Source organism: Panthera pardus, unplaced genomic scaffold (assembly GCF_024362965.1).
Source record: "Panthera pardus isolate Hobbes unplaced genomic scaffold, ASM2436296v1 HiC_scaffold_15, whole genome shotgun sequence".
Classification (NCBI taxonomy): domain Eukaryota; kingdom Metazoa; phylum Chordata; class Mammalia; order Carnivora; family Felidae; genus Panthera; species Panthera pardus.
In genome coordinates this window covers 20,914,480-20,940,985 of record NW_026526710.1, presented here as the reverse complement: position 1 = coordinate 20,940,985, position 26,506 = coordinate 20,914,480, and the positions used below count along the sequence as shown (strand labels likewise).

The following is a 26,506-nucleotide window of genomic DNA, read 5'->3' as shown; positions in this document are numbered from 1 at the left end:
GCATGGATTCCAGAGTCCGTTCTGGCCCTTTGGGCAAGCTACTTCACATCTCTGTGCCTCGGTTTCCTCATCTTTAGTGGGATCAATATTTAATTTCCTGAGGCGAATCCCACCTGATGGCTTTGTGGTGGCTTCAAGATCAGAGGGTGACCCTCACAGGATTGGGAAGAGGATTCAGGGACTCAGTTCTTAGCATAGTGCCTGGCACAGAGTAAGTGCTCAGTAAATCTTGATCGCATGCATGCCTGAGTGAATGAACGAATGAATAGAGCCACGTGGAAGATTCCCCCACCTCCCACTCTTCCTCAAGTGACTGCTGGCGATTTTTTTTTTTTTTTATTGACATCAGCGCTTGTCCAACAGAAATACAGCTCGAGCTGCAAAGGTGAGGTGTGGGTAACTTAAGATATTCTCGTAGCCACGTCAAAAGAGTAAAAAAGAAACCAGGTGGAAATTAATCTTGACAACTCAACTTAAATAACACTGTTTTATTGAATCCAGATCTGAGATGTTATCATTTCAACGTGTAATCAGTATTTTACATTCTCTCTCTCTCTCTCTCTCTCTCTTTTTAATCCAAAGTGTTGGGAATCCCGCGTGTACTTTATACTCTGGGCTCACACGTGCCACATGGGGATGGCCCAGTAGCCGCGTGTGACCAGTGGCTCCCTCACTCCTGCCCAGTACAGGGTCGGAGGGTCTTGAGCGGGGAGAGACTGACCCCTTCCATTCCACACCTGTGGAATGTTCTGGAGGCATCATGGGCAGCACCTGGCTGTGCCCAGAAAGGTTATCCCACAGGGATGTCCTGGGTCTTGTTTCCTGGCATATAAAACACACCCCAAACCTGCTTTCTGCCGCTTCCTTTGCTCGCACTTCAGTTCTCTGAAACCACCTGCACAATCATATCTCCCTTCCCTCCTTTCTCGTAGTCTGGCTCCTGAGTCCCCGTCCCCAGACAGCAGTGCCGTGTCGGTGCGGCAACAGTTGCCCGGCAGCCGCCTGTCCTCCCTGTCCTCCCAGACGGAGGCCACCTCGGCCGGGGACCAGCACAGCGGCTCCAGGGACCAGCGGAGCACCAGCGTGGACCAATCCAGCACTGACCTGGAATCCACCGATGGGACGGAGGGGCTGCCCCCGCCGGACGCTTGCCCTGCGAAGAGCGTGGACGACTTCTCCTTCATTGATGTGAGTCAGGAAGTGGGAACGTGCATCGGGAAGAGTCGTTCCTTCTGAAAGGGCTGCTCCACCATCTCCCAGCCAGTTGCCCCTCCCGGGGGTAGAATCTGTGTGCCCGCGACCCCCGTGGCAGGTGCAGAGGGCACAGTCTTTGAGATGGGACCGATGTCTGCCTGTAGCTGGGACCTACCGTATGCCCGCAAATGTCTTCACCTCTCGGAGCCTTGGCTTCCTCATCCGCTGATAACCAGCACGATGGGCTCCATGACCTCAAATGTGATCGCGTGTGTTCACGTTAAAACCGACCGTAGCCCGTACCTGCTAGGTCAGCGGGACGTCTGAGGGGGTTCTGCCTGAGTTCGCCATTCCCGGCATGCCGAGTCTGGAGTTTGCTCAGACCCATTCTGCTGGGTGTCCACACTGAGGTCTGGCTTGGTGCGATGTGTCTCTGGTCCCGGGGATCCCAGTCTCTCTAGAAATGCATAATAGCAGTTCCGGGAAGCAGTCCCCCCCCTCCGCCCCCGGCACAGACAGCCCTTATGTGGGTCCCCAGCCTCCTGGATGCCAGCCACCCAGGCCCAGAAGCATCCTGCTCCAGCCCCTTCCAGACCAGCGTCTGTCCTCTTTCCTCCCACAGGAGCTGCCCCCCTGCAGGGGTCACGGACATTTTCCTTTTCAAACATTGAAGTCTTACTGTTGTCCTTCTCTGACATTAGGCCTATCCCCCGCCCGCCATCCTGTGGATGCATCATCTAAATGATGCAAAATGTAAAAGCAAGCCGCTGTCTTGGCCTATACTCTTAGGGATGGCGGCCTGGATTCTCCCCAGAGAAGGAACACTGCTGCTTGAGGAGAAAGGTCTCCCTCTGGGTCCTCAGAGGGAGCGCCCCCTCCTAAGTATGGTCCGGGTCTCTCGATGGCACCTCTGGGTAAGGAAGGGCAGAGACGGGAAAGACACAAGTTCAGTCTCCATTGGGCCACCCCCTATATAAACATGGACTAAGGATTGAGTTAGGTGATATATTCAGTTATTCATTCAACAAACACTTAACTGAGCTCAAGCTATGCGCCAAGCATTGCTGTAGCTTCCGTGCTCGTATGATGTCACCGTGACATAATCCTCTGGACTTAACCTTCTAGAACCCTAAGCAATTCTTTCTCAGTGGCCGTTATAAATATCAACAGCAATGTCAGCGGCCACTGGTCCCTGAGCGTCAGTCCCTGGACTGCTTACATGTCAGTAACCCCAAGAGGCAAAAATTCCTGCCCCATTTTGCAGCTTAGGGAACCAAAGTGGCCACTGAGTGGCTCAGATGCAGGTGTCCCCGAGCACGGGTCCAGCAGCTGGCTGAATGCACACTGAGGTCTCCATGCACTGCCCACCACAATTCGGGTCTCCCGTGGGGGCTGTTTGGAGGTTGAAAGGGAAGGTGCGGCACTAAGGTATCCAGACCCACAGCCCCAGCCTGTGGCTGCAAGAGCAGCCCTGGGAAATCACAACCAGCCACCCCTCTCGGTAGTTCCCCCGCCCCCACTGTCTCTGAGTCTGAAACACTGGCTCTGTGACTTGTGTGTCTCCCCTTCTTGCCCCAGCCCCATCAGGTCCCACCACTGGACGCCATTGTGACCAATTTGAGAGGCAGGTGCACAAACATTAGCTCCCTCCTCCTGTCCCCGGTGTGGTGTGTGCCACTTCCCAACTGTGGGAAACGATTCACTGAAATTAGCCCGTCATCGCTCGTCTAGCAAGGCCTTGGGTGATGGAATTTCTCCAAGGTAGACCTGAGAGGAAGAGACCAACATTGCAGGCAAGCACGCAAGCTGGCCGGTAACAGCTCTTGCCTGTGGGAGCCTTTCAGACCCTGTGTGAAAGCAGGGCTTTCCATACCTGGGCTCACCGAATTCTCCCAGCTTCCCACAGGAAGCGGATATGATTGGGGTCCCCTTTTTACAAAGAGGGACACCCAGGCTCAGAGAGGTGAAGTCCGCCGCTCGAGGTCCCACAGCTAAGCTTTGAACCGAGTGGGACTTGAGCACAGAGCTCTGAGTGCCTCACCACCATCCCCCCCAGGCGATCCCCGAATGAGTGACTGCCCGTCCTCTATGCTGGGCCTACCTGGGTGGTCTGCATCCCCGGCCCTCGCACCGTGGGAGGTGATGAGCTCGGAAAGCATCACTGACCGTCTGCCTGCCTCCACTCGGAGCGTGAAGCTTGCAGACGAGTGCTTGGTGCAGGCGCGTTGCCCTGCCCACCCCTACCTGCGCCCTGAATTATCATGAGCAAAGGGGGAACCACGCAGAGAGTGCCTCAGCTCATGGGCCCTGCGCGGACAAGGTTCCTACAAGGATTCGGTGAGATGATGTATTCGGCTATTCGTTCAACCAGCAAACAAACACGTATCAGGCTCCTGCTGTATACAAAGCGCTGCTCTAGCTTACCTGCTCCCATGGTGTCACGAGGACGGGAAGGGCACTTTCATTCCTGTCCACCAGGTGGCTGGCTCCGTGCTAGGGCGTTCCGCCTTCATTGGATTCTTGTGACCAGCCTACATGGTATGTTTCGCGGAGAAATTCAGGCTCCCGGGCTCAGGTGGCCCACGTACCACCTAAACAGCATCTCGGGCATCAGGGAAGCTACGCACGCCTCCCGCGGGTGGTACCCTCAGTTAATGGTCCCCGTGCTTTTCTCCTTCCCCCTCCCTGCTGCTCCCAAAGCAAACCTCAGTCCTCGACTCAAGTGCCCTCAAGACCCGGGTGCAGCTCAGCAAGAGAAGCCGCCGCCGGGCTCCCATCTCCCACGCCCTCCGGCGCAGCCGAGTCAGCGAGTCGGAGAGCAGGTCTCCTTTGGAGGACGAGGCTGACAATGCGTGGATGTTCAAGGACTCAACGGGTATGCCATGCACCCCTTTCTGCCCAGATACCACGTTGGACAGCAGGATGGATTTGGGTTAGGCACTGAGCAGAACTTCCTGCCCTTATCAGTTGTAGGACATTAGAACACAGTTACAGAGGAAACTGTGCTCTCTTACTCTACAGACCTTATTAGAAACCAGGTGAAAAAGGCTTTTGTCAGGATGACCTATGAATTTGGGGTTGCACAGGTTGCAAAGGACAGAGGCACAACTTAATAGGATTTTATGTTTCTGCCTTTACCGTTATTAAATTTACTCAGACTTCTTTCCATTTGTTTGCTGGTCTGAGCCCAGATTCCCGAGTTGGAACATCAGTTCTATTTATCATCTGCCATTTTTGTTTCTAATAAATTATTATTACTATTTTTAATGTTTATTATTTATTTTGAGAGAGAGAGACAGAGTGTGAGCAGGGGAGGGGCAGAGAGAGAAGGAGACACAGAATCCAAAGCAGGCTCCAGGCTCTGAGCTGCCAGCACAGAGCCCAACGCGGGGCTCGAACCCACGAATCGTGAGATCATGACCTGAGCCGAAGTCAGACGCTTAACTGACTGAGCCACCCAGGCACCCCTGTAGCAAGTTATTTAAGGCTACACATTTTCCTCTGAGGACTTCTTTGGTTGAATCCTGTGAATTGAATCTTAAGGAGCCAACAGGAATTAGCCAGGGAAGGGTATTCCAGACAAAACTATCAATGGGATCAAAGGGGCAGGTGTGTAGAAAGAACATCTGTGTGTGTGTCACGGGCCTAAGTGGTTTGGGGCTGCTCAAGCCGGGAATAGCGGGGATCGTGCCAGAGAGGTGGGCAGAGGCCAGCTCATGGACAGTCGTGATTCCTTGCTAAGGAGTTTGACTTTGTGGCTGGGGAGCCATGGAGGCGCATGAAGAAGCAAAATCTCTTCTTATAATGGAAACCGTAGCAGGTGACACCCCCCTCCCCCCCACTCTACACATACACAGCAGTTAGTCCCACACACGCCATTGCAGGGCCTTCGTCCTCTTGGGGTTCACCCATGGCCAACAGTGGGGTGTAAGACCTCTCTGCACACTTTCCTGGGTTTTCTGAGCCAAACTCCACCGAGCTGCCTGGAGCAAATAAAAACCAATGTGGGAGGGGCACCTGGGGGGACTCAGTCCATTAAGCATCCGACTCTTGAGTTCAGCTCAGATCCTGATCTCACGGTTCAGTCCGTGAGATCAAGCCCTGCATCAGGCTCTGTGCTGATGGTGCAGAACAAGCTTGGGATTCTCTCTTTCCCTCTCTCTCTCTGCCCCTCCCCGACTCATGTACACACACACACTCTCTCTCTCTCTCAAAATAAATTAACATTAACAAAAAACCCAACAACAGTGTGGGGACAGAAGCACACCAGTACCCCCAGCTGGAACATGGCAGCATCCTTCTGGTTCCCAGCAGCCTTGAGGAGCCAGCCTGGGGCTGGGGAGGCCTGGGGGTATGCCTTCTGAGCCCACCCCAGCTCCCTGCATGGCCTGGGGGATCCAGAGCAGCAGACCTTGCCTGGTTCTCCCCCAGCCCCTCCCCGCACTCCTCACTGCTTCCAAGCCCGTGCCAGGGCCCCCCTGGAAGGCTAAAGCCCCTTGCTCCTAACTCCTGGAGGAGTGGGGACAAACAGTCCACACCCCCCAAAGTGTCTCCTACGAGGCTGGAGCATGGCCATGCAGTTAAGTCCCTGAAAAGGGGGCTTGGGCTAAAGGAAGCAGCTTCCTGGTCCAGCTCTGAGCGGGCCTCCCACAAGACACACGAAGCCCCCAACCCCGTCTTTTAAGAGCGCGGGCCGCACGCATTGCTGGCTGAAAGCATTTCTGTGTCCTTTTCTCCACCAAAGACTTCCTTCTCTCTCCCTGACTTGGAAGGAGCTGGGAGCCTGGAGGTGGGTCTGACTGTCCCTTCTCCCAGGAGAGCACCCATCATACTGTATTGCCACTGATAAGGCACCTGAGTTTGTCCTCGTCTGTAAACTGGGCCAGCGATCCATTCCGTACAGGGCCGGTATGAGGACCGCGTGAGGGACAGTGTGCGGGGGGCCTGCTGGCCGCCAGTGACCTCGTGCTCTTTTCTTTGCAACAGAAGAGAAATCTCCCAGGAGGGAAGAGTCCGATGAGGAGGAGAAGCCACACAGGGCTGAGAGGACCCCCACCGGCCATCCCCAGAGGATGCCCGTGTTTCCAGGCATGGACCCGGCCGTGCTAAAGGTACCACGCTTCACACCCGGAACGACCCTCAACCATGGCAGCGCAGAGAACGGGTCCCGTGTCTCTTTCCCTCCCTCCCTCCTTCTCTGCCTTTCTTCCCTCCCTCCCTTCCTTCCTTCCTCCCTCTCCATTTTCCAAACCGTTTGACTCACAAGAAGTCGCGAAAATAGTACAGGGCGTTGCCCTGCGTGCCTCGCCCGGCTTCCCCCGGTGATGCCTCACGTGACCACAGTCCGAGTCATTTGTCGCAAGAACAAGAAGCCAGTAGACGGCAGATGCATGCTGGTGCCTGTGGTTGATTTTATAGGCCTTCAACATGGCAATGTCTTAGTTTTTTGGCTTTATTGTCCAGCATTGGAGCAAATGCTATCTTACAGGGCAGCATAACATAGCAGGTGGTGAAAGGCTCCGGGCTCCCAGGTGGACGCGTGCGTTAACTCCCGAGGCCAGTCCTTGGGTCCCTGGACACAGCTCAGATCCACTGCGCCCTGTGAAAACGAGGCCCTTGCAGTCCATTTGCTTTGGTTAGCATGAGTTCCTTGAGCCCGGTGGCAGCCACACCTGCTGGGGTCACTCCTGGCCACAGGCGACGCTTGGTCGTCAGTTACCATCAAGGGAGGCCAGCAGGCTCATTCTGGAAGGAGCCCTGGAGTTGGGGGTGGGGGTGGGCAGACCCGGGTGAATGCCAGCTCTTGAAAACTGTGACTCTGGGCGAACTGCTCGAGCTCTGACCTTTTGGCAACTCCTCTGTGAAATGGGGAAGCGGGCTACTGTGTGTCACGTCAGGCCTGGTGGAGCCCAAACGGGGGGCGTCCTGTGCACAGAGCCGTGAGGCGGACGGTAGTGAGGGGGGCCGTCCCAGAGCTGCCTCAGAGACAGCTGTCACCTGCCACTGTCCCAGCCCCGGTACCCCCGAGGTTCGGAACTCTGTGCCCACCGTACTGTCGCCCCGTCCCCAGCCAGGCCCTCCAAAAATGGGTGAAAATGCACCCTGCTTTTTTCCTGCGGGAATCCGATGGTGAAAAACCTCATTTTATTCATGTGGACACAGGACCAAGGAGCTTGGCAGAGCTGAACGTCCTCTGCAGGATGAGGCCATTACCTCCATGGCCTCCATGGTTCTCGGGAAGTTAAAGGAGACAGAACGTCCTGACCTGAGAACATGCAAATGGTGACTTTTCCATCAAAGACAACATGATTGTGTGGGGTTTTGATGGTGGTCCTTTGATCCTAGTGGTCAAGGGTGGCTGCATGGACCACAGGCCTGGCCTCCAGTTTCTCTTAGCCTCCGAGGTCAGGCTGTGTTTCCTGCCTGGGTCCAGTTCAGGTGCTGGGGGGCCCTGTTGTCACCATGCAGCGATGATGCCATCAGATGGGACCCTTTCCCAGACCAGAGGCAGTTACAGACTCGGCTCTCTTCTCTCCCCAGGCTCAGCTGCACAAGAGGCCAGAGGCAGACAGTCCCGGCGAGACCCCAGGCTGGACCCCCCAGCCCAAGACCCCCAAGTCCCCCTTCCAACTGGGCAGTCGTGTGTTGCCCTCCAGCATGGAGAAGGACGACAGGTGAGGGGTCCTGCAGATGAGGCCCCCCCCAGCCCCAGACTCAGGATGCACTTCTGGGGGGTGCTTAAAGCAGAACACAAAGAGAGTTTCAACTGTTTTCTCCCTTTAGAAGCAGAACTTTGATCACTGGAACTCTCAGCAGCCTGATGTCTAAAAACACACTGAGGTGGGGCACCTGGGTGGCTCGGTCGGTTAAGCGTCCAACTCTTGGTTTCAGCTCAGGTCATGATCTCACGGTTCGTGGGTTTGAGCCCCACGTCGGGCTCTGCGCTGACCGCTCAGAGCCTGCTGTGCATTCTCTCTCTCCCTCTCTCTCTGCCCCTCCTCCACTCGCTGTCTCTCTCTCGCTCTCTCAAAAGTAAATAAATAAAAATAAAAACACACGGAGGTGGGGGTAGAGGACCAGGAATCAAGGCAGCTGGCCTCACTCTTTTCCTCCTCTCTCCACGTCCCCCATGGAGGTCCAAGGCTCTGTTGTGGAAAGACTACTGAGCTAGTCCAGCCTTCTCCAGACCGATGGGGAAACGGAGGCATCCTCCCTCCTCTTACCCTCCAGGGAAGGGCCTTCGTCTCAGGAGAATCAGGGAGACCCTGGAAGATGGATGGTAGGGCACAGCCAGGCTGAGCAAGACAGCTTAATTCAGCTGCCCTGCATCGAGTCACTGCCCCCATCCCAGGCTGGGCCAGCACGACACAGAGACGAGCCCAGCACGGCACCTGCCCCCTCCCCCACCCAGGGGGCTCCCAGACCAGGCGCTTCAGCAGCTGGGGGTGGAGGTTACAGAGCACGCTCTAAGGGCACTCAGGTCACACACATCACACAACCGGGCTTCATCCCAGAGGTGCGGCTTGAGAGCTGCGTGGCCTGGGAGAGTCCCTGGGCCTCTCTGAACCTCAGTCTCCTCATCTGCAAAATGGGTTGACTCAACCCCCCTGACCTTCCAGGGCGGTCATGAGGATGAACTGGGGAAGTGTGTGCGGAGCCCTTCTGCACTGGCTCAGGAAAGGATAGTGGGATTCTCGTCACGAGTTAGCACATAAAAGTTAGGGGTTGTTCCTGCTAGGACTGTAATGTCGTAAGTGCTGTGAGAGAGCAGGGGTTGGCAAGCTGTAGTCCACGGGCTGAATTCCGCCCACGGTCTCTTTTTGCAAATAAAGCTTTATTGGCACACAGCCACACCTATTCCTCTGTGTATTGTCCACGGCTGCTCTCCTGTTACAGGCTGCGGGGCTGACTAGTCATAACACACACCTCCTGACCCACAAAGTCAAAACGACTTAACTCTCTGGCTCTCTATCGGACCCCCGTGCTAGAGGAAGGACTCATAACCCAGACTTGGAGAAGGAAAGTGCAGGAAAAGGCTTCCAAGAGAAGAGGTAGCCTGAGCCGAGTCACGATGGACAAAGAGATGGCAGCGTGAGGGGGCCCCCAGGCTGAAGGCACAGCACGTGCAAAGGCCTCGAGGCACGATATTACGGGGAGCTGCGGGCAATGCCTATTATTAGAGCACAGGGTGGGCTGTGGGAAGCAAAAGACAAGAGGTTGAGAGAGAAACAGGCCACAGCTGAGAGGGTGCCTCTCATGCCCTGGGGACACGAGAATCGCTCTGGAGTCAGCAGAACGTTCTGGCATTTCTCTGGGGCTGGAGGAGCCCCCAGACCAGACCAGGGTCTCAGAGGCAGCTCTGGAGGCCGGGTCTTGTGCCTCCGCCATCAGGCAAGGCTTGCCTGGGGTAGCCCAGAGCCCTGTCTGCCCAGGGGACCTCTCCTTCCTCGTAGACCCCCCATCCCTCTTTCTGGGTCACCCAGTTCCCCGAGCCCTCTGGGGCCATGGGGTCAGGGACTCTCCCTGAGAACAGCGTAGATCAGGTCTTGTGAGTACTTGTGTTTGAATTATAAAAGTAGTGTATATGCCCACCATAGAAATTTTGGAAAATATAAAAAGAATATAACACAGAAAACAAAATCACCCATGATTCGCGCCTCCCCCGCAAGACCACCAGTGTGATGCTGGGGTCTCTCTCCTTCCATTTGAATGTAATTTTAAATGTAACTGAGATTACGTGTGTGTACGTAGCTCATTTTCCCGTTAACGTGTTTCATGTGACCGTTTTCCCAAGGCCATTAGACAATCTTCATAAAAACGATCTTTTTCTTGAATAAAATTTCAAACAATGATGACTTTATTGTTTTGTTAAAATGGTACGTTCTCATTACAAGCAGTTCAGAGAACACAGCAAAGTCCGTGAAGAAAGTAAAAAATAAAATACTCTGAAGTGTCACCATTGAGACGGTAGCTGCTCAAATGTATTCACTTAGATGTTTCAACCTGTGCACTTGTGGTTTGAGTACTTTTCTGGGTGTGTGTTCTTAAAAAAAATTAAAACAAATCTTGACCTCTTCCAAACAATCATTTGTTACCATTTGGTAAACATAAGGCATCTATCTGTGTCATACGGGCGACATATTAATCAGTGTCTTCCAAAGAAATAGAACCAGTTGGATGTATATATACACATGCACACACAGAGTAGGAAGAGACAGGGGGAGAGAGGGAGAGGAAGAGGGCGGGGGATGGGAAAGGGAGACAGCAAGGGAGAGAGAGGGGGAAAGAGAAGGAGGGAAAGGGAGAGGGAGAGAGATTGATACTTATTTTAAGGAACTGGCTCACACGATTGTGGATGCTGGCAACTTCCAAATCCATAGGGCAGGCCAGTAGGCTAGAGACTCAGGGAAGAACCAGTGTTGTAGTTTGAGTCCCCAAAGCAGTCTGTTATCAGAATTGTGGGGAGCTCAGTCTTTGTCTATTAAGGTCTTCAACTGATTGGATGAGGCCCACCCATAACATGGAGAGTAATCTGCTTTACTCAAGGTCTACTGATTTTTTTTTAATACTAATTTCTTTTTTTTTAATTTTTTTTTTACATTTATTTATTTTTGAGAAACAGAGGGACACAAAATGTGAGCGGGGGAGGGGCAGAGAGAGGAGACACAGAATCCAAAGCAGGCTCCAGGCTCTGAGCAAGCGGTCAGCACAGAGCCCGATGTGGAGCTCGAACCCACGAACTGTGAGATAGATCATGACCTGAGTCGAAGTCAGATGCTCAACCGACTGAGCCACCCAGGCATCCATCCCAATACTAATTTCTTTTTAGAAAATACCTTCACAGAACCATCTAGAATAATGTTTAATCAAATACCTAGGTACTGTGGCCTAGCCAAGTTGGCACATACAAATAACCATCATGGGCATTTCCATGGGTGGAGAGATAGAAGGATGGAGGCACGCCTGGGTGACAAATGGATTGATGGATGGAAATAATTCTGTGTCAAATGACTTCACAGCTGCAGATTATTTCATAGAATGGGCATACCACGATTTATTTAATGTTCCTCGTTGTTGGGCACTTTGATTCCCGTTTCTTGCTCATCAGTCACGTTAACACGGGCACCTTTCCTACCTGCGAATGCCCAGCTCAGCGGTGCCTCGGCACAGAGGGTTCGGAGTCTGGTACCGCATAGCCCTGCCTGCAGGGAGTCCTCAGTCTGGCTCACGCTTGACTCTCACTGGCTTTGTGGTTTCAGGTCGGAAGAGCCCTCTCCCCAGTGGTTAAAGGAGCTGAAATCAAAGAAGAGGCAAAGCCTGTATGAGAACCAAGCTTGAGCAGGTATGAAGGGGCACAGTGGGGGAACGTGGACAGAGCCTGCAGTCTGCAGAGTCAGGAACCTAGGCCAGAAGGCAAAGGGTTGGAGACTTTTGGACCCTAGGAGAGAAAAGGGGAAATGGGTGCGGGTGTGCCAGGCTCGTATAAAGAGGGCTGTGGTGACCTGTTTCCTCTTAGGGGAAAAAACCCAGGTGGACAGCCTAGGGGAAGAGCCAGATAAACCTGGGCTCTGGGCTCATGCACTTGGCTAGCTCTTCTCACTGCATCTCAAAATGCTTTCATAAAGTGGAATGGTGAGACATCAGAGATTAGCTTAATCCAAAATGTCCCCAGTTTTTGCATTCATATACAGCCTGCATAATTAAAAATTAATTTGGAAAAAAAAAGATTAAAAAAGTCAGATGATTCGATATGCCCCAGTGCAGGTCCCAAATGACTTCAGATCTCAAACTTCAGTTTCCCCATCTGTAAAATGGGCTAATCGCGTCCATGTTGCCAAGTGGTCCCCAGGGCTCAGTAAAGATGCACTAAAGTGCCGGTGGTTAGTCCTAGGGGTAGGAGCGTGTGGTTCATGCTCCCTAAAAGTCTGCTCTGACATGAGTAGCACAGGAGACCCGCCAGCCCCTTACCCACCAACCTCAAATCCAGAAGACACCGACAACGAAGCGTTTTCATGACCTACTTAGAGGCAAACCTGACCTGCATGGATGTCTTTACATTACACTGCAGGTGTGATAGGGGCTTTGCATAATATATATGTATGTTACATAATACATATATGCATGTATATACGTTTGTATAATAAACGTCCCCCCCGCAATTCTAAATTCCCATCTAAATCTGTGCTCAGTTTTAGATAAGGAATCAGAGCCCGTGTTTATTTTGTGTTTAGGGCTATACATGTGATATCTCAGTTAAACTCATAGAAATCCATATGAGGAAACTGAGGCTGGAACCCTGACCTGACCCTAAATTTCACATTTGTTCCACTGCATCTGACCACCGGCCACCTTTCTCACCCAACTCCTCCAAAAAACAAAACAAAACAAAACAAAACAAAACAAAACTCCAAACTCATCTTTCCTAACCTATGGCTTGTGGGGATGGCCGTCTTGGAGAATACCCAGAAAAGGTTTTAAGGCTTAATGGCAGAGACACATAGGGTCACATGTTCCCCTTGCTGACGTCAGGACTGTCTCTTCCTCTCCAGACAGGGGACACTGCCACGTCTAATGAACAGAAGCCTTAACTGTCAGAACCCGAAGACGAGGCCACGCTGCTGCCATTCGTTCCTGCACATGGTTACCTGCCTGGGCCCTTGCAGTTGGGTGGAGAACACCGGCTGGGGCCTCCTGGCCCTCCGCAGGCTCACCCCGGATCAGGGCGGCAAGACCCACCCTCCTCAAGCAGTTGCACGTCTCCCCCAGACAGCACTTCAGGCTGAGAACGAAGCCAGGCTGCCCAGAATTGTCCATGTTGGTGGTTTTGTGTTTTCCATAAAAATGTGCATTTCTACCCACTTTTAGACACCACTCCAGGAACATGGGTTTGAGGCTGGACCATCTCCCTGGGTTCTGGAAAAACACCTGTATTGTGAAAGCACTTCGTCCTCCAACCCCAGGGCAGGTCTCTTTCAAGAGCATATTTCCAAGGAAGAAGAAACCATCCGTTTCCTGCTGTAACTGTGGTCCACGACAGTGTTACAGGGTTGGGGTTTTGATTGCTTTTTTGGCAAGTTCTGGCTCCCTCCCTCTCAAAGAATCAGCAGTTCCAATTTTTTAAACACACACGTCTTTGCAGTGTATTAATCCTTTCAGCGGGGCTGTGTGCACAGTTGACCTGTCTCATTATACGTCTTTTTTGTTTTCTTTAGAAGGCGTTAAAGCAATAATTCAGCCAATTTTCTTTGAAATTAGATATGTACATATGTTTTTTTATGTTAAAGAGCAGAAGGAAAGATATGTGAAGAGTTTGCTTGACATATTCGATCATCTCAGGTTATCTCATCCCTACCCGATGCTTTTAAAACAAATTCTAATTGTCACCCTTGTATACCAATCTTCTTGGTTCCTTTCCATCTGAGCTCTGATTTCTATGGAGTGACCTTTGTCCCTTGGCCTCAAATGTTCATAAATTGCAGCCCAAATGGCAGTGCCTTTTCACTCAAAGATCAGACCTGCCCTGAGAATCTTTATCTCCAGTCGTTTTTGAACATCACCCGCAGTGCCGGCATGGAAGAACCTTTCCAAATAGATAGGTCTTTGAACAAATGCATGAATGGGGGGTTCTTTTTTTTTTCTCTTCACCTCTTCCTTCTACCACTCCTCCGTCCCCCACCAACTCCACCTGACCAAGTGCTTATTTTAGGTCCAAACGCAGGAAGTGAGGGTCTTGCTGAAACTCTTCTCTGGACGAAAGTGCTGGATGCTAGGTGACAAAGTATAAGGTTCATCTTGCCTCTTTTTTTTTTTTTTTTTTCTTTCTTGATAGCACTAAGCTCACTCCCAGGAATCTCCAGGACCTCTGGGGATCGTCTTTCTTTTTGGAGATTCTCAACACCAGCCTCCTCCACCTCTGAAACCCAAGGCTCCCGCAAACATCCCAGATATGCTTGACTGGCCACCTGCCATGCCTGCAGTCGCCATAAACTTTGTGCCAACCTTGCCTGGGCTGTTCACAGGGCACCCTGTGACCGCTGAGGGGTGCCAGAGCTGAGTTTCCTAAGGCTATATATGGAAGGCTATATATGGGGATTGAGCACATGTACGCCCACCCCCTGACTTCCCAAGATGTGAAAATCTTTCTTGATAAATCCATTATTTGCAAAGGGTGTCAAAACATACCATACCATCCTTCCCCCTGGCCATGTCTCCAGGGATCTCCATTTGTCTCCCCATCTCTTCTTCCTCCCTCACCCTTTACCATCTCTTCCTTCTCTTGGGGGGTGGGTGTGGGGGGTGAAGAGCAATCCTGTTTCTTCAGGTTAAGCCAAACATCTGGGCCCCGGAGGGCAGTTGTGGTTCAGCACCACGGACAGGGGCTGAAGCCCCACCCCCTTCCCCCCCCCCACCCCCCCACCCCGCCAGTCCTTTTGGCTGAACTTTGGCTACTGATGGGCAGTTGTTGAACCATGTTACCCACCCAACCTTTTGCATCTGGACGCCTCATTGCATCTGTGTCTAGAGGTTTGGCCCTGCTTGGTAATAACTTGAATTCCTTTCATTCCCCAAGTTAGTGGTCAATCAGTTCTCTGGGGCATTGGGTGGGATGCATCTAGGAACTGCTGCTTTGTGTGATTTTCCTTTTTCCTTTCCCCTTTCACTTTCCCTTTCCTTTCCTTTTTTTAAAAAAATTTTTTTAGATCCACTTAATGTTTTAGAACAGTTTTGATGCAATGGCTTTCCAGGTCAATAGATCCCCTTTAAAGACACTCCGCATGTTCTGACCCTGACTCTTCCTGGCTCCTGCCTTTCTTTCCTTCAGGCGGGAAGGGTCCCTTGATGCTTTGGACAGTAGGAATTTACCTGCTCAGTTCAATGAGAATATTGATACCATGCAGAACTTTCCAAGGTTCGGTTCTGTTTTAGCGCAGTATATCCAACAGGAAAGAAGAACACTTGAACGTGAGATTAATCTGGAGATCTTTTGCCTATCCTCCCACACCTTGATTGGAAATAAGAATCCATTTAATTCCTTCGTGATTAGGATGTACAAAGTCCGCCCCCCTTGAAAGTGACTAGAGCAGCCTCACCTCTCCACTGTACAAACGACCATCACAGGGGGTCAGGAGCCACCATCTCTCTGCAGGCTCCCCATGAGCTCTGGATCCCACTATGACCAGCGCAATGATGTTAGAAGTGACTGATGCTTTGGAACTTTTGCAAATAGCTGGGCACGTGTGTCATTGGTTTTCTCCTCTTTCTAAACTGAGTGAGCTCTGGCATTAAGTGGACAGCTGTATGCTAGTTTCTTGAGTTTGCCTGGGCCACCTTTGGATATCTGTGTCTTCTAAAACTAACTTAATATGCCTTAACCATTTGTATGCAATCAAGTCACCTGCCCTCATCCAACCGCCTTCCTGGGGGCCTTTGGCTCTCCTTAAATGAGAGCCTTATACTGAACACAAAACCCTATGTACGCACAGTCTCTCCCTCTGTCTACACACACACACACACACACACACACACCCTTTGCATGTCAGCATTTTGATGGCTGGTCTTTTGATCGAGTCTGTGTGTTTCTCCCCTCCAGTGGGTCCCCTTCTTCATGGTCTTTTGCCTAATGAAACAGAGGCCTTTGGCTTGTGAAATCCCATGGTGAGACCTCAAAAATCAGTGTTGTGGGGAATTCCTTGGTGCCATCAGACAAATTCTCGTGAACTCAAAGGCTTGCGTTGTTTCGATGTTGGGGGTTTTGAATGACACTGACCTGACAGCCTCAGGTTGTCCAGGATTCAGGAAAAGGACAATGAGATGGGGAGTTTTTCCAGGGGGACAAGCCATCTGTTGTGAGACAAATGTGTTTCCCTTTATGTGTCCTGGGAAGTGAGGCCAACTCTAGGCATTGCTAAGGAGCGAGAATAGAAACAGGCACAGGTCTGAGGTCCCAGAGTTTAGGGGCTGCGCAAGGTATTGGGGGGAAACCCTTGATGTGCTTTCCCCACAGGAGAGCTCAGCTGCCCCCACCCGGTGCTGTGAACTGCCTCATCCATTTATGCTTGTACATGTCTTTGTCACAACACCCCCAGATTGCCCCAGGAGCTAGGCATAATCACAAAGCTGAAAACCCACAGGCACATGGCCAGATCGCCTCCCAAACTAAACACTTTCTCACAGGTGACTCGGGCCTGCACAGAAGACAGTGTCCCTCCCAAGGAGAATGCTGGCAGGCCTGCCTCTCCCTCATCAGTTTCTGTTTCTTCCCCCTCAATCCTTGTGTTTCCCCCTGCCCCATAATCCTGTCCCTTAACACAGGAAGCTAGGTTCCTGTCCCTAGAATTTCAGGGTGAGCCTGAGGGGAGAAGTAGAGGCAGGAGAAGATCTCTGTCCATTGGGGGATACCCTCCCCCCCTTAATTCACGCCGGGGCAAAGTCACCACCGTAATGGAGAAACCTACAGCCTCAATTGTGCCTTTCTTCCACCACCATGTATTAAACATGGAAGCAAAACTCCCATGGCACCATGGTTCCGTGGGGTGGGAGGGACGGCACTGACCTGGAGGGAGCCACCTGGAAGAGGTAGGACCCACTCCACATGTGGAAGGGAGTCCACCTTGGGTTACACCCACCTAGGAAGCCATGGTTCCGGGCTCTGCTGTGCTATGAGTCAACCCCACTGGGATTCTGGGCAAGCTGAGGTTCTGGAAATGTAGGGCCACATAGAAAGCCAATCAGTATGCGAGTGTGACAGGTGTTCGCCAGCCTCTGTCCTTTGGTTCCCACCATCCCACCCGTCTAGAATTTGCTTTCTTATGTTTGGATTGATTCCTGTGGGGAGGGGTGCAGAAATCTGGGTTCTGCAGACTCAGCCTCAGGTTCCTGGAGAGCTAACCCTTAAAATCAATCGGCTTCTCCCCGAATCTTCTTAAATAGTCACTGTCCAACCTGGTGCCGGACCATCTCCCTCTATGAATCCAACTGGCCCCTTTTTTTGACAATCTCCAGTGGTGTCACGCCTACAAAAAAAAAAAATTGCTGTTGTCTAAAGAACAATTTGAGCTTTTTACTGGTCTCATTTCACATAGCCTTATACATCCTGTAAATAGGGGGCTCAAAAATAATATATTGTGTTATGGAAGATAATTTTGTACTGTGCTGTTTCCTAAATCATACTAATATCCTAGAAACGATGTACTTCCCCGATGGATCTGATCCTCAAAACACTTTGTAAGATGGAGGGAGTGGAAATATATATAAATCCGCTATATATTTTCCTAGCCTTTCTTCTGGGTCCCTTCCTGAGATATTTGAGTCACGGTAGGAAAGAAACTCCAGTCCTGTGTATAGGTAAGTTAAACCTGCCTGCTGGTGTTCTTGCAATTGCCTTATGAATTCACAAGCTCTAGGGGTTCTGAACAGAAGGTGGACGACAGGTACTTTATCCAATCCCAAAAAGAGTCTCTAATCGCGTGACTGAGAATTCATCTAGAAAAACCTATATTTTTAACGTTAAAACAAATGGGGGCTTCCTGGACCTCACAGAGTATTGGATATCTACAAGTGCTTTTATATTTTGTAACTGTAAAGAGGTTTCATACGCACAGAAGAGCAGTTGGGAATCTGGCCAACTGCCATTAAATAGGATGACCTTTGCATGTACAAAGATGTTGCATTCAGACTATGAAAATAGCAAATAAAGCTTCGATGCAAGTTGCACTGGAGAGCTCCGTGTGTCAGTGTGCAGATGAATGGACTCTCCCATGCATGCACCAGCTGAGTCGGTCTGTTGTCTGTGCTGAGCTGGGGGCCACCGGCAGGAAGGGGGGGAGCTGAGGTCCTGGGAAAGGGGACCCGTGGGGACAAAGCAGGATTTCCATTCAACGTGGGGTTGAATCCTCGTTCTGCCTCCTCCCGGCTGTGGGAGTGCTGATAGTGGCATTAGCGGGCAAGAGTTTAAGCCAGTGGTCCTCAACTGGGTGGACAGCGGCCCCCAGATGACACCTGGCAAAGACAGGGGACATTCTTGGTTATTACAAAGAGGGACGGGAGGTGCTTCTAGCATCTAATGGGTAGAGGCCAGGGGTGCGGATCAATATCTCACAGGGCACAGGACGGCTCCCCCCACCACCAAGAATTAACTGGCCTCCGATGGCAATAGTCCCGATACTGAGAAACTTTAGGCTGAGGAAACGTGGCATGTGAAAGTGTTGGGCCACACAGCAGGTCCTTTTAGGATCCAGAGATCCTAAAGGATCGGATGGGAGGAAGTCACACCAGATCCCCCTTAGACCTTCCCCCCTAGATCCCTAGCAGGTGGTGACTGCATCCCAAGTTAAGGGGACAAAACCAGCTCTGGGTCCCACGATGGCCAGCAGGAAGTAGTCCCTTGGTTTGAACTGCCCAGAAGGATCCTCCACGGACAGAAGCAGGAAAGCCCCAGTCTGAGTGTTTTGCTTCATGATCTCTCCGTGGCTGTCCATTTGCAGATGTGGCTCTGACCTCCAGCAGCGCCCCCGAGGTCACCTGCTTCCAGAGGCCAGCTGCAGCTGCCACCCAGCATTCCATCAGCATCTCCAGAGACGCGGGGTCACTGGGCTCTAGGCTAACTTGAGGATTTTAGCCAAAAATAACAAAACCAACCCCTGTTTCCTAACAATTCACTCCTTGGCCCTCTCCTCATTTTAGTCTCCCAACCATCATTAATCATACTTTAAAAATGTGTGGGCCTAGGGTTTTGGTTTGGGTTTGTTTTTGGCTTCTGTTTTTCTCTTTGGGTTTTGTTTCATTTTTTTGTTTGTTTGTTTTGGGGGGGCTTTTTTGGGGGTCATAAATAAGGTAACAATCATGACTGCCTTTATTTCTATTGAGGCTAAGATCTGGGCCCTGGGTCAAGCCAGCCTCTCCACCTCTCTGCTGTGTGCTTCTGGGTAAGTGACTTCACCTCTCTGAACTTAGTTTCTGAATCATCTATAAAATGGGGATCATAATTCCTTCCCTAAAGAGGTTTGGGTGGGGGGTGCACCTGGGGGGCTCAGTTGGTTAAGCATCTGACTCTTGATTTCGGCTCAGGTCATGATCCCAGGGCTGTGGGATCAAGCCCCATATCGGGCTCTGTGTCAAGCAGGGAACCTGCTTAAGATTCTCTCTCTCCCTCTGCCCCTCTCCTCTACCCCTCTCTCAAAGAAGGAAGGAAGGAAGGAAAGAAGGAAGGAAGGAAAGAAGGAAGGAAGGAAGGAAGGGAGGAAGGAAAGAAGGAAGGAAGGGAGGAAGGAAGGAAGAAAAGAAGGAGGGAAGGGAGGGAGGAAGGAAAGAAGGAAGGAAGGAAGGAAGGAAGGAAGAAAGCAGGCAGGCTGGGTGAAGATTAAACATAATGTTCATGAAGTTGGCACATAGCCTTGCACATAGTAGATCTTCAATAAATGGTAGCTGTTAGCCATACATGCCTCTATATGGAGAAAATAAATCTTTGTTGGGTCTGTTACAGCATCCCATGGACACCCAATTTGGGGGTTATGTTTAGGATAACCTGACTTAAAATTTAGGCCGTAATGACACATGGGAAAATTGATTCCGGGGCCCCTTGCTTTAAGAACTGGTATCATTCCAAAAATGTCACTTAGCGGATTAGGAAGGTGGTGGCTCCAGGAAGCCAAAGAAAGGGAGTTGGGGGGCACTGGAGAGCTTTACACCCCGATGCCCGCCCGTCGGCGCTGTCAGGCTTCCAACAAAGCTGATGAGGTCCGTCTGCCCCCAGGAAGCCATCAGGGGCCATGGCGGAGGACACAGGCACTGGGGCCTCCCTGGGCCCACTATTGGAGTGAAATGGCCCGAACGGAATCGGGTGGACGGGGCGCTGCCTCAGCAGGCTGGGATGTGCTGGGCTGTCGAAAAGCGCCCATAAATAGGACGCTCCGAGCAAAGGCAGACTGAGTCTGCAGACGGTGCTGGCCCCTCTGTTCTTCCTGAGGCTACAGCAGCAGGTTCATTCTGGGATGGGCAGGGGAGGGGAGGCGAGAGCTGCCCCGGCAGGCCCAGACCTTTGGGGATCTCCCTGGGGCATGCACGGCTGGCCCCTGCACAAACCGGGGATTCACTTAAAGGCTGGAGCCAAGAGGGAGGAGCCGACCCAGCCACCAAGCCCAACTGATATCAGAGGGAGGTGGCCAGGGAAGAGTCCCCGGGCATGTGCTTAGGCTTCCTCCTAAGCGCAGCTGAGGAAGGGGGGTGAACAAATTGGGGGCTGCCAAGGACCCTGAGGGTCCTCCCTGAGCTGGGCCAGGCCCTGTGACCTGCTGAGGCCAGGCATAGACAGGACAAGCATCCTGTAGGATATGCATCCCTGGGCCTGTGTCCAGAGCATATGGGCCCCGCAGCTGCACCCGCCAGCAGTGGGGGCGCTGGGGCCATGGTGGGGGGCACTCAGGTGCGGGGTGTAGATGTGTGTGCCTTGTGGACCACTACGGACGTCTGAGATGGGCACGGTGTGTGTATGTGTGTGTGTGTGTGTGTGTGTGTGTGTGAGAGAGAGAGAGGTGGGGGGGGGGGCCGTCGTGTACAGTGATTGTCATGTGACTGTGTACAAGGACCACGGGAGCTTATGTGTGTGTAAGTTGCATGCATGTGTGTGTGCTGATAAACTGGAGAACAGTCCCCTGTGTGTGTCGCGGGACAATCATGAGAATCCTCCCACGTGACTACTGTGGGGCCTGTGTGTTGTGTCACGGTCCCCACAGGGATGCAGGGAACTGTCTGTGTCTGTGTCTTTAAGTGGCTGGTACACAGTAAGTGCTCCATAAATGCATATGGAATAAATCACCAAACGTCTGGAAACTGGGCCAGAGCAGGTGTCCCGGGATCTGGTCCTGCATCGTGCATTCTCTGGATATCGCTCTGTCTGCCCGTCTCCCACCAGTCTGTAGTCTGCCGTTCATCCGGGTTACCCAGCCCCAGGCCAGGCACCGAGCAGGTGCTCCTGGAATCTTTGGTGAACAGAGTAACGAATGAACAGAAGACCGTAGCCCAGAGCATGGAGGTGGGAGAGATCCCTGTAGAGAAACCCCGCGGAAGCCCACCCTCTGGCCAGGGTCCAGAGGTGGTGTGCCTACACAGAGCTTGAAGAACCCTGTTTTGGGGAGTAGTTGGGGAGGGGGAAGGGGGACGCGCTTCGGGGCCAGGCCCAGTCCTGTGACCCATGACAGGTGCTCAGTGAATGTTTGTCGAATGACTGAATGACCCAGTGCAGTGAGTCACGACCACGTCCCCCAAAGCAGCAAAAGGTTCTGTAGCTCATCTTCGACCTCAATCTCATCCATACCTCGTTCGTCCCGGTGCACCCCGTGACTCACTTTCCTTTGCTTGGAGCCAGACGCGTTCCTGGCGAGATGGCGGAACAGCATGGCGCACCCGAGCAAGCTGCAGCGGGCAAGAGCCACGGCGGCCTTGGGGGCAGCTACAAGGTACGGGGCGGGAAGGGGTCCCAGCGGCTCCGGGCCTGGGGCTGCTCTTGGGCCTCAGGGTCAGCTTCCCCAGCAGGCAGCCGGCCTCCAGAAAGAGAAACCCCTGCCAGCCATCGGGGGCCAGAAAGACATTCCCTTCACGCCTTTACTGCACCCTCTCTCCTGTGTCCTCATCTGGAGAACGGAACTGGACACACGCAGCCTGTCTCAGTGGGGCACAGAGGCCCAGGGGTTTCAGGAGACATGGCTCGGACTCTCCTGCCTGACCTCAGTCCAGTTCTCTGGCTCCTCTGGGCCTCAACAGCCCCATCTGGAAAATGGAACAATGCTCGCTGTCTTGGCCCCCTGAGCCGGCGCTAGAGCTAAATGTAAAGGCCATTGCCCTGGCCAGCTAAGGAGAATTCCGACGGCTGGAATTTGTTGGCTCTCCCCTCTCTGAGCCTCCCTGGGGGCTTTAACCTGAGATGGGGTTGGAGGATAGGTTGACTAAAGGGATAACTGTGGGTGGGGGCAGTTCTGAGGATGTGCTGGTGGCTTTCAATTTTTTTTTTTTAATGTTCATTCATTTTTGAGAGAGACAGAGCATGAACGGGGGAGGGTCAGAGAGAGAGGAAGACACAGAAACCGAAGCAGGCTTCCAGGCTCCGAGCTGTCAGCATGGAGCCCGATGCGGGACTCGAACTCACGAACCGTGAGATCATGACCCGAGCCGAAGCCGGACGCTTAACCCACTGAGCCACCCAGGTGCCCTGTGCTGGTGGCTTTAAAGAGAGTGGAAGAGAAGAAAAGAGGCCTTCCTCCTCTTGGGATTGGGGGGACCACAGGGTTGGTCTAGGGACTTCTAAAGGCCTTTGCAAAGCCGCAGAGGCAGTGCCCGCCTGGAAGGCAGATGCCACCACAGGCCCTTCCTGGCTCCGTGGGCCTCGTCCATAGCAGCGTGCAGGAGAAAAGAGCCAACCGACTTACCGAATCCTGGTTCCTCTGCCTAACTTGCTGTGCAGCCCAGGACAAGTGACGTACCCTTTCTGAGCCTTCTATAAAATGACCAGAACAGATGTAACTCAGGGGCCTTCTGCAAAGACAGCTTGTGCTTCTAGGTGGATAAGAGAGGCAAAACCTTCCTCTTCCTTTGCAGTCTCTTCCTCTCTGGGCGTGGGACAGGTGAAGGTCAACTCAGACGTTGCGAGCTGCTGTTTCCTTCGTTGGCACAGGGAAATTTCACGTTAAGGAAAATACAGATTTCTGGCCTCTCTTGAAAAGTTTAAAACGGGGCCCACATTCCCTCCTAACCATAAGCGGCTTCATTTCCTTCCCCTGGGTCATTTCACCCTGTTAGTTTGGGGTCAGATAGTAGCTGCAATCCTGGTTTGAGATTCCTGGAGACATTCCCGCGTGTGGCCACGAGGGGGCAGTGCAAGCCTGCAGTCGATGCTGGATCCCAGCGCGTCCAAGGCAGAGCAGATGGAACGGAGGGATGGTCCTCCTGGCCCTGCCCCAAGGAGGACCCTGCAGAGGGAGGGGATAAAGGGGTGGCCCTGGGAGCTCCACGCTGCTGGGATGCTCAGGATGCTGCCCTTTCAGGTGATCGTATACGAAATGGAGAACTTCCAGGGCAAGCGGTGCGAGCTCTCAGCTGAGTGCCCCAACCTGACGGAGAGCCTGCTGGAGAAGGTGGGCTCCATCCAAGTGGAGTCTGGGCCGTGAGTACTTGGGCCCCCAGCCCCCTCCTCACAGCCCCGAGCCTTCCGGGGGTCAGGAGGTCCGGGTTCCAGGTCTAGGTCTGCTGTGGGGTCTTAGGCGACTCCCTTCCCATCTCTGGCCTCAGTTTTCCCATCTGTCAAATGGGGATAACACTGGCACAGAGAGAGTGCTTCAGAGAGAGTGTCTGTGAAAATGAATGGAAACGTGCATATAAATAACAATATAATAATAACAATAATAATGAGGAAGAGGTGGAGAAAGGAGAGGAATTATCTTTGGATTACCTACTAGGTGCCAGGCATTGTGCTAAGAAGGTTCCTGAGCACCTACACAAAGGCTGCACATAAAACAGATTCTTTACACTATTTCCCAGGATGGTTTTCTGGCTCAGAGTCTCAGCGGCCAGTATGTTCCGGGAGCTCCTTTCATACCTGGACCAGGGATCAGTGGTAGGGCTGGAGGGAGGGCTCAAGGTCGAAGGTCAGCAGCTTTGGGGGCCCTTCCCTCAGGAGACGCGGGTCCAGGCCGGTTTCCTCCTACAGGTGGCTGGCGTTCGAACGCAGGGCCTTCCGTGGCGAGCAGTTTGTCCTGGAGAAGGGGGATTACCCTCGCTGGGACGCCTGGTCCAACAGCCACCACAGCGACAGCCTCCTGTCCCTCCGGCCCCTGCAAATCGTGAGTACAGCTCCTGCCCATTTGGGGGAGCTCCTAGAAGCAGGACCGGCTGGGAGCTGGGTCAGGCAGGCTCACTGTGCAAGCTTAGCTGGGGGCCAGGCTGGTACGGACCTGGCTGGGGAAGGGCCGTCTTCATTTCTGACCTAAAAGGTTGTGCGGGCTGAGAAGCAGCTGGCTATGGTCCAGTGGCCACTGGCCTGGGGACTGGGACACCAGGATTCACATCTTGACTTCGCCAGCACAGCACTGACACTTCCCTCTGTAACCCTGTTAAAATCAGGAGCCACACGGTCCAGTCCCAGACCAGCATTGTCCTTAAAGCAACGCATCCCGGAAAGTAACTTCAGAAAGTAATTGCAAAGCAGCTCGGGTTCTCCACCTGCCTTCCTCAGACACCTGGAAGGGACTCGATCCACAGCGACACTCTTAAATGTTGCTCTCTGCGCCCCCCCCCCCCCCCCCCGCTCCACCCACCCTCCGTGGCTGCTCCAGCCCTTTCTTCTTGTCACAGTCACTGATGCTACAGTGGGAAGAAAGCTAAGAAGACCACAGTCAGAACGTGGTTTAGTCAAGAGGGAATCCTCCTGCGTTACTGATTTTTATCTCCTTCCGGCCTTTCTGTGCCTCGGTTTCCCTAGCTGCTAAATGATGGGAGTTTTAATAGGAGCCCCAAGGCCCACTCTCGGCTTCATGGCTCCCTGGCTCTAAGATTCCCAAGGAGGCTGGCTCTGGAGGAACCTCCCTAGCCTCCCGTCCCTCCTGCAGGCATCTCCTGAATCGCCTCCCTCCCTCGGGCAGGGGGCGCTCGGGAGTAGGCGTTATTCTGTTGTGACTGGATTCTTTCCCATGTCTCAGAAGCCCTGTTCTGAGCGTGGGAGGGGCCGCCGGCTCACCACGTGATCTCGCCCCCAGGATGGCCCGGATCACAAGCTGCACCTGTTTGAGAACCCAGCTTTCAGCGGCCGCAAGATGGAGATAGTGGATGACGACGTGCCCAGCCTCTGGGCGCATGGCTTCCAGGACCGCGTGGCGAGCATCCGGGCCATCAACGGGACGTAAGGGACCCAACCCCCCACTCCTGCCCTGCCCCGCCCTCTGGCTTTAAATAGAATCTCTGTTCACCGTGTTTCCTGACGCTCCCTGCCTCTCCAGGCATGGCGGGGGGTGGGGGGCCCCATGATGGGAATGGCTAATTGTTCACCCTCCATAACCATTAGATATCCAGGAAGCTTTGACTTGTAGGAAGTTTTATCTTTATTTTTTAATCAAGTGAAATCTGTTGCTCTTACCTGTCCCTATCTAGGTCTTCACTCCTTTGCCAAACCTCCCCAGGCCCTTGAACTGATCCTCAGGGGCATTTTTGTTTGTTTGTTTGTTTCCTTTCACAGTCCTTGCCCTTCTTACCCGGGTGAGAAGTGACATAGTGGTTCTCTAGATATGACCTGAATAGTATACAGGAGAGTGCGTAGTACATCACCTCCCTCCTTCTAGGCTTAATATCTCTGTTAATGCAATCTTAGAATCATTTTCCCTTTGTCAGTGACTACATCTCTTTGGGCTTGGGACCTGGGGTTGAGCCTTAAAAGGTGCCACTCCTCCCTGATAGTAATTTATTCAACAACTTTGTGCTGAGCATTTCTATGTGTAGAATATGGGGGCAACAAGAATTACACAGCCTCTGCCCTCAAGAATTTTAGTCTGCTGGGGAGACAGACAAGGAGACAGGTATTCACAATTTATTGTGACCAGGATTGCGATGGGAGACTCACAGGGGCTCTCTGATTCAGCCTGGGGACGTCAGCAAGGGCTTTCCTGGAGGAGGAGACATAGAAATCGAGACGTAAAGATGAATGAAAGGGGAGAGGGATATGGATGAGGCAAGGAAGAGTGTTCCAGGCGTAAGGAAAAGCATGTGTAAGGGTTCAGAGACACTCCGTTTCAAGGAAAGTAGTATGAGAGAGGTTGGAGTATGGGGTGTGGAGAAGGCATGTTGAGATGTTTGGTAAAGGACCTGTGAGCAGGGTAGGGAGTTTGAATTCATCCGGAGGGCACTGGGGAGCCTGGGAGGAATTTAGGCAGGCAGAGAGCGTGGTCAGATGCCGGCTTTCAAAGCCTCGGTCTGGCTGGAGGCAGGAGGCTGACTGTCCTTACCGCAACCTTGGTACCCGGCAGGTGGGTTGGCTACGAGTTCCCCGGCTACCGTGGGCGCCAATATGTGTTCGAGCGGGGTGAGTACCGCCACTGGAACGAGTGGGACGCCAACCAGCCGCAGCTGCAGTCTGTGCGCCGCATCCGGGACCAGAAGTGGCACAAGCGGGGCTGCTTCCTCAGCAGCTGAAGGGCACCCAGGCCCCAGTGGCCCAGGCCCGCCCTGGGGGGCAGCAGAGGCAAGAAGAGGAGGCTCCAGGGCCAGGGTGATGGTCTGCCTGTCCCCCCTTCCCCGGAATCTACTCAATAAAGCCTGGGGCCGGTCCCCCACCTGC

The 26,506-nt window shown here is 52.8% G+C and overlaps 2 protein-coding genes across 5 annotated transcripts in view; both read left to right on the top strand.

Annotated features, from left to right (window-relative positions):
* Positions 1–17,912, top strand: part of KIAA1671 (KIAA1671 ortholog) — a 203,505-nt gene extending 185,593 nt beyond the window's left edge. For all 4 annotated transcript variants that reach the window (XM_019426484.2, XM_019426485.2, XM_053902233.1 and 1 more), the window contains 6 exons: positions 933–1,188; positions 3,895–4,069; positions 6,181–6,305; positions 7,735–7,868; positions 11,454–11,536; positions 12,744–17,912. In XM_019426484.2, coding sequence (XP_019282029.2) covers positions 933–1,188; positions 3,895–4,069; positions 6,181–6,305; positions 7,735–7,868; positions 11,454–11,532 — 769 coding nt within the window. In that variant the 3' untranslated portion in view covers positions 11,533–11,536; positions 12,744–17,912. The remainder of the gene's footprint in view (positions 1–932; positions 1,189–3,894; positions 4,070–6,180; positions 6,306–7,734; positions 7,869–11,453; positions 11,537–12,743) is intronic.
* A 2,188-nt stretch (positions 17,913–20,100) lies between these two features.
* Positions 20,101–26,506, top strand: CRYBB3 (crystallin beta B3). Its single transcript, XM_019426486.2, has 6 exons — positions 20,101–20,171; positions 21,557–21,647; positions 23,229–23,347; positions 23,891–24,023; positions 24,936–25,078; positions 26,196–26,506. The coding sequence occupies exons 2-6, from the start codon at positions 21,573–21,575 to the stop codon at positions 26,359–26,361; spliced, it is 636 nt and encodes a 211-aa protein (XP_019282031.1). The 5' UTR covers positions 20,101–20,171; positions 21,557–21,572; the 3' UTR covers positions 26,362–26,506.

Bases quoted from the DNA above. Each gene is read 5' to 3' on its own strand.
- CRYBB3 (XM_019426486.2), top strand. From the start codon at position 21,573: ATGGCGGAACAGCATGGCGCACCCGAGCAAGCTGCAGCGGGCAAGAGC. The intron at 21,648-23,228 runs GTACGGGGCGGG...CTGCCCTTTCAG, and splicing joins GCCTTGGGGGCAGCTACAAG to GTGATCGTATACGAAATGGA. The intron at 24,024-24,935 runs GTGAGTACAGCT...TCTCGCCCCCAG, and splicing joins CCCTCCGGCCCCTGCAAATC to GATGGCCCGGATCACAAGCT.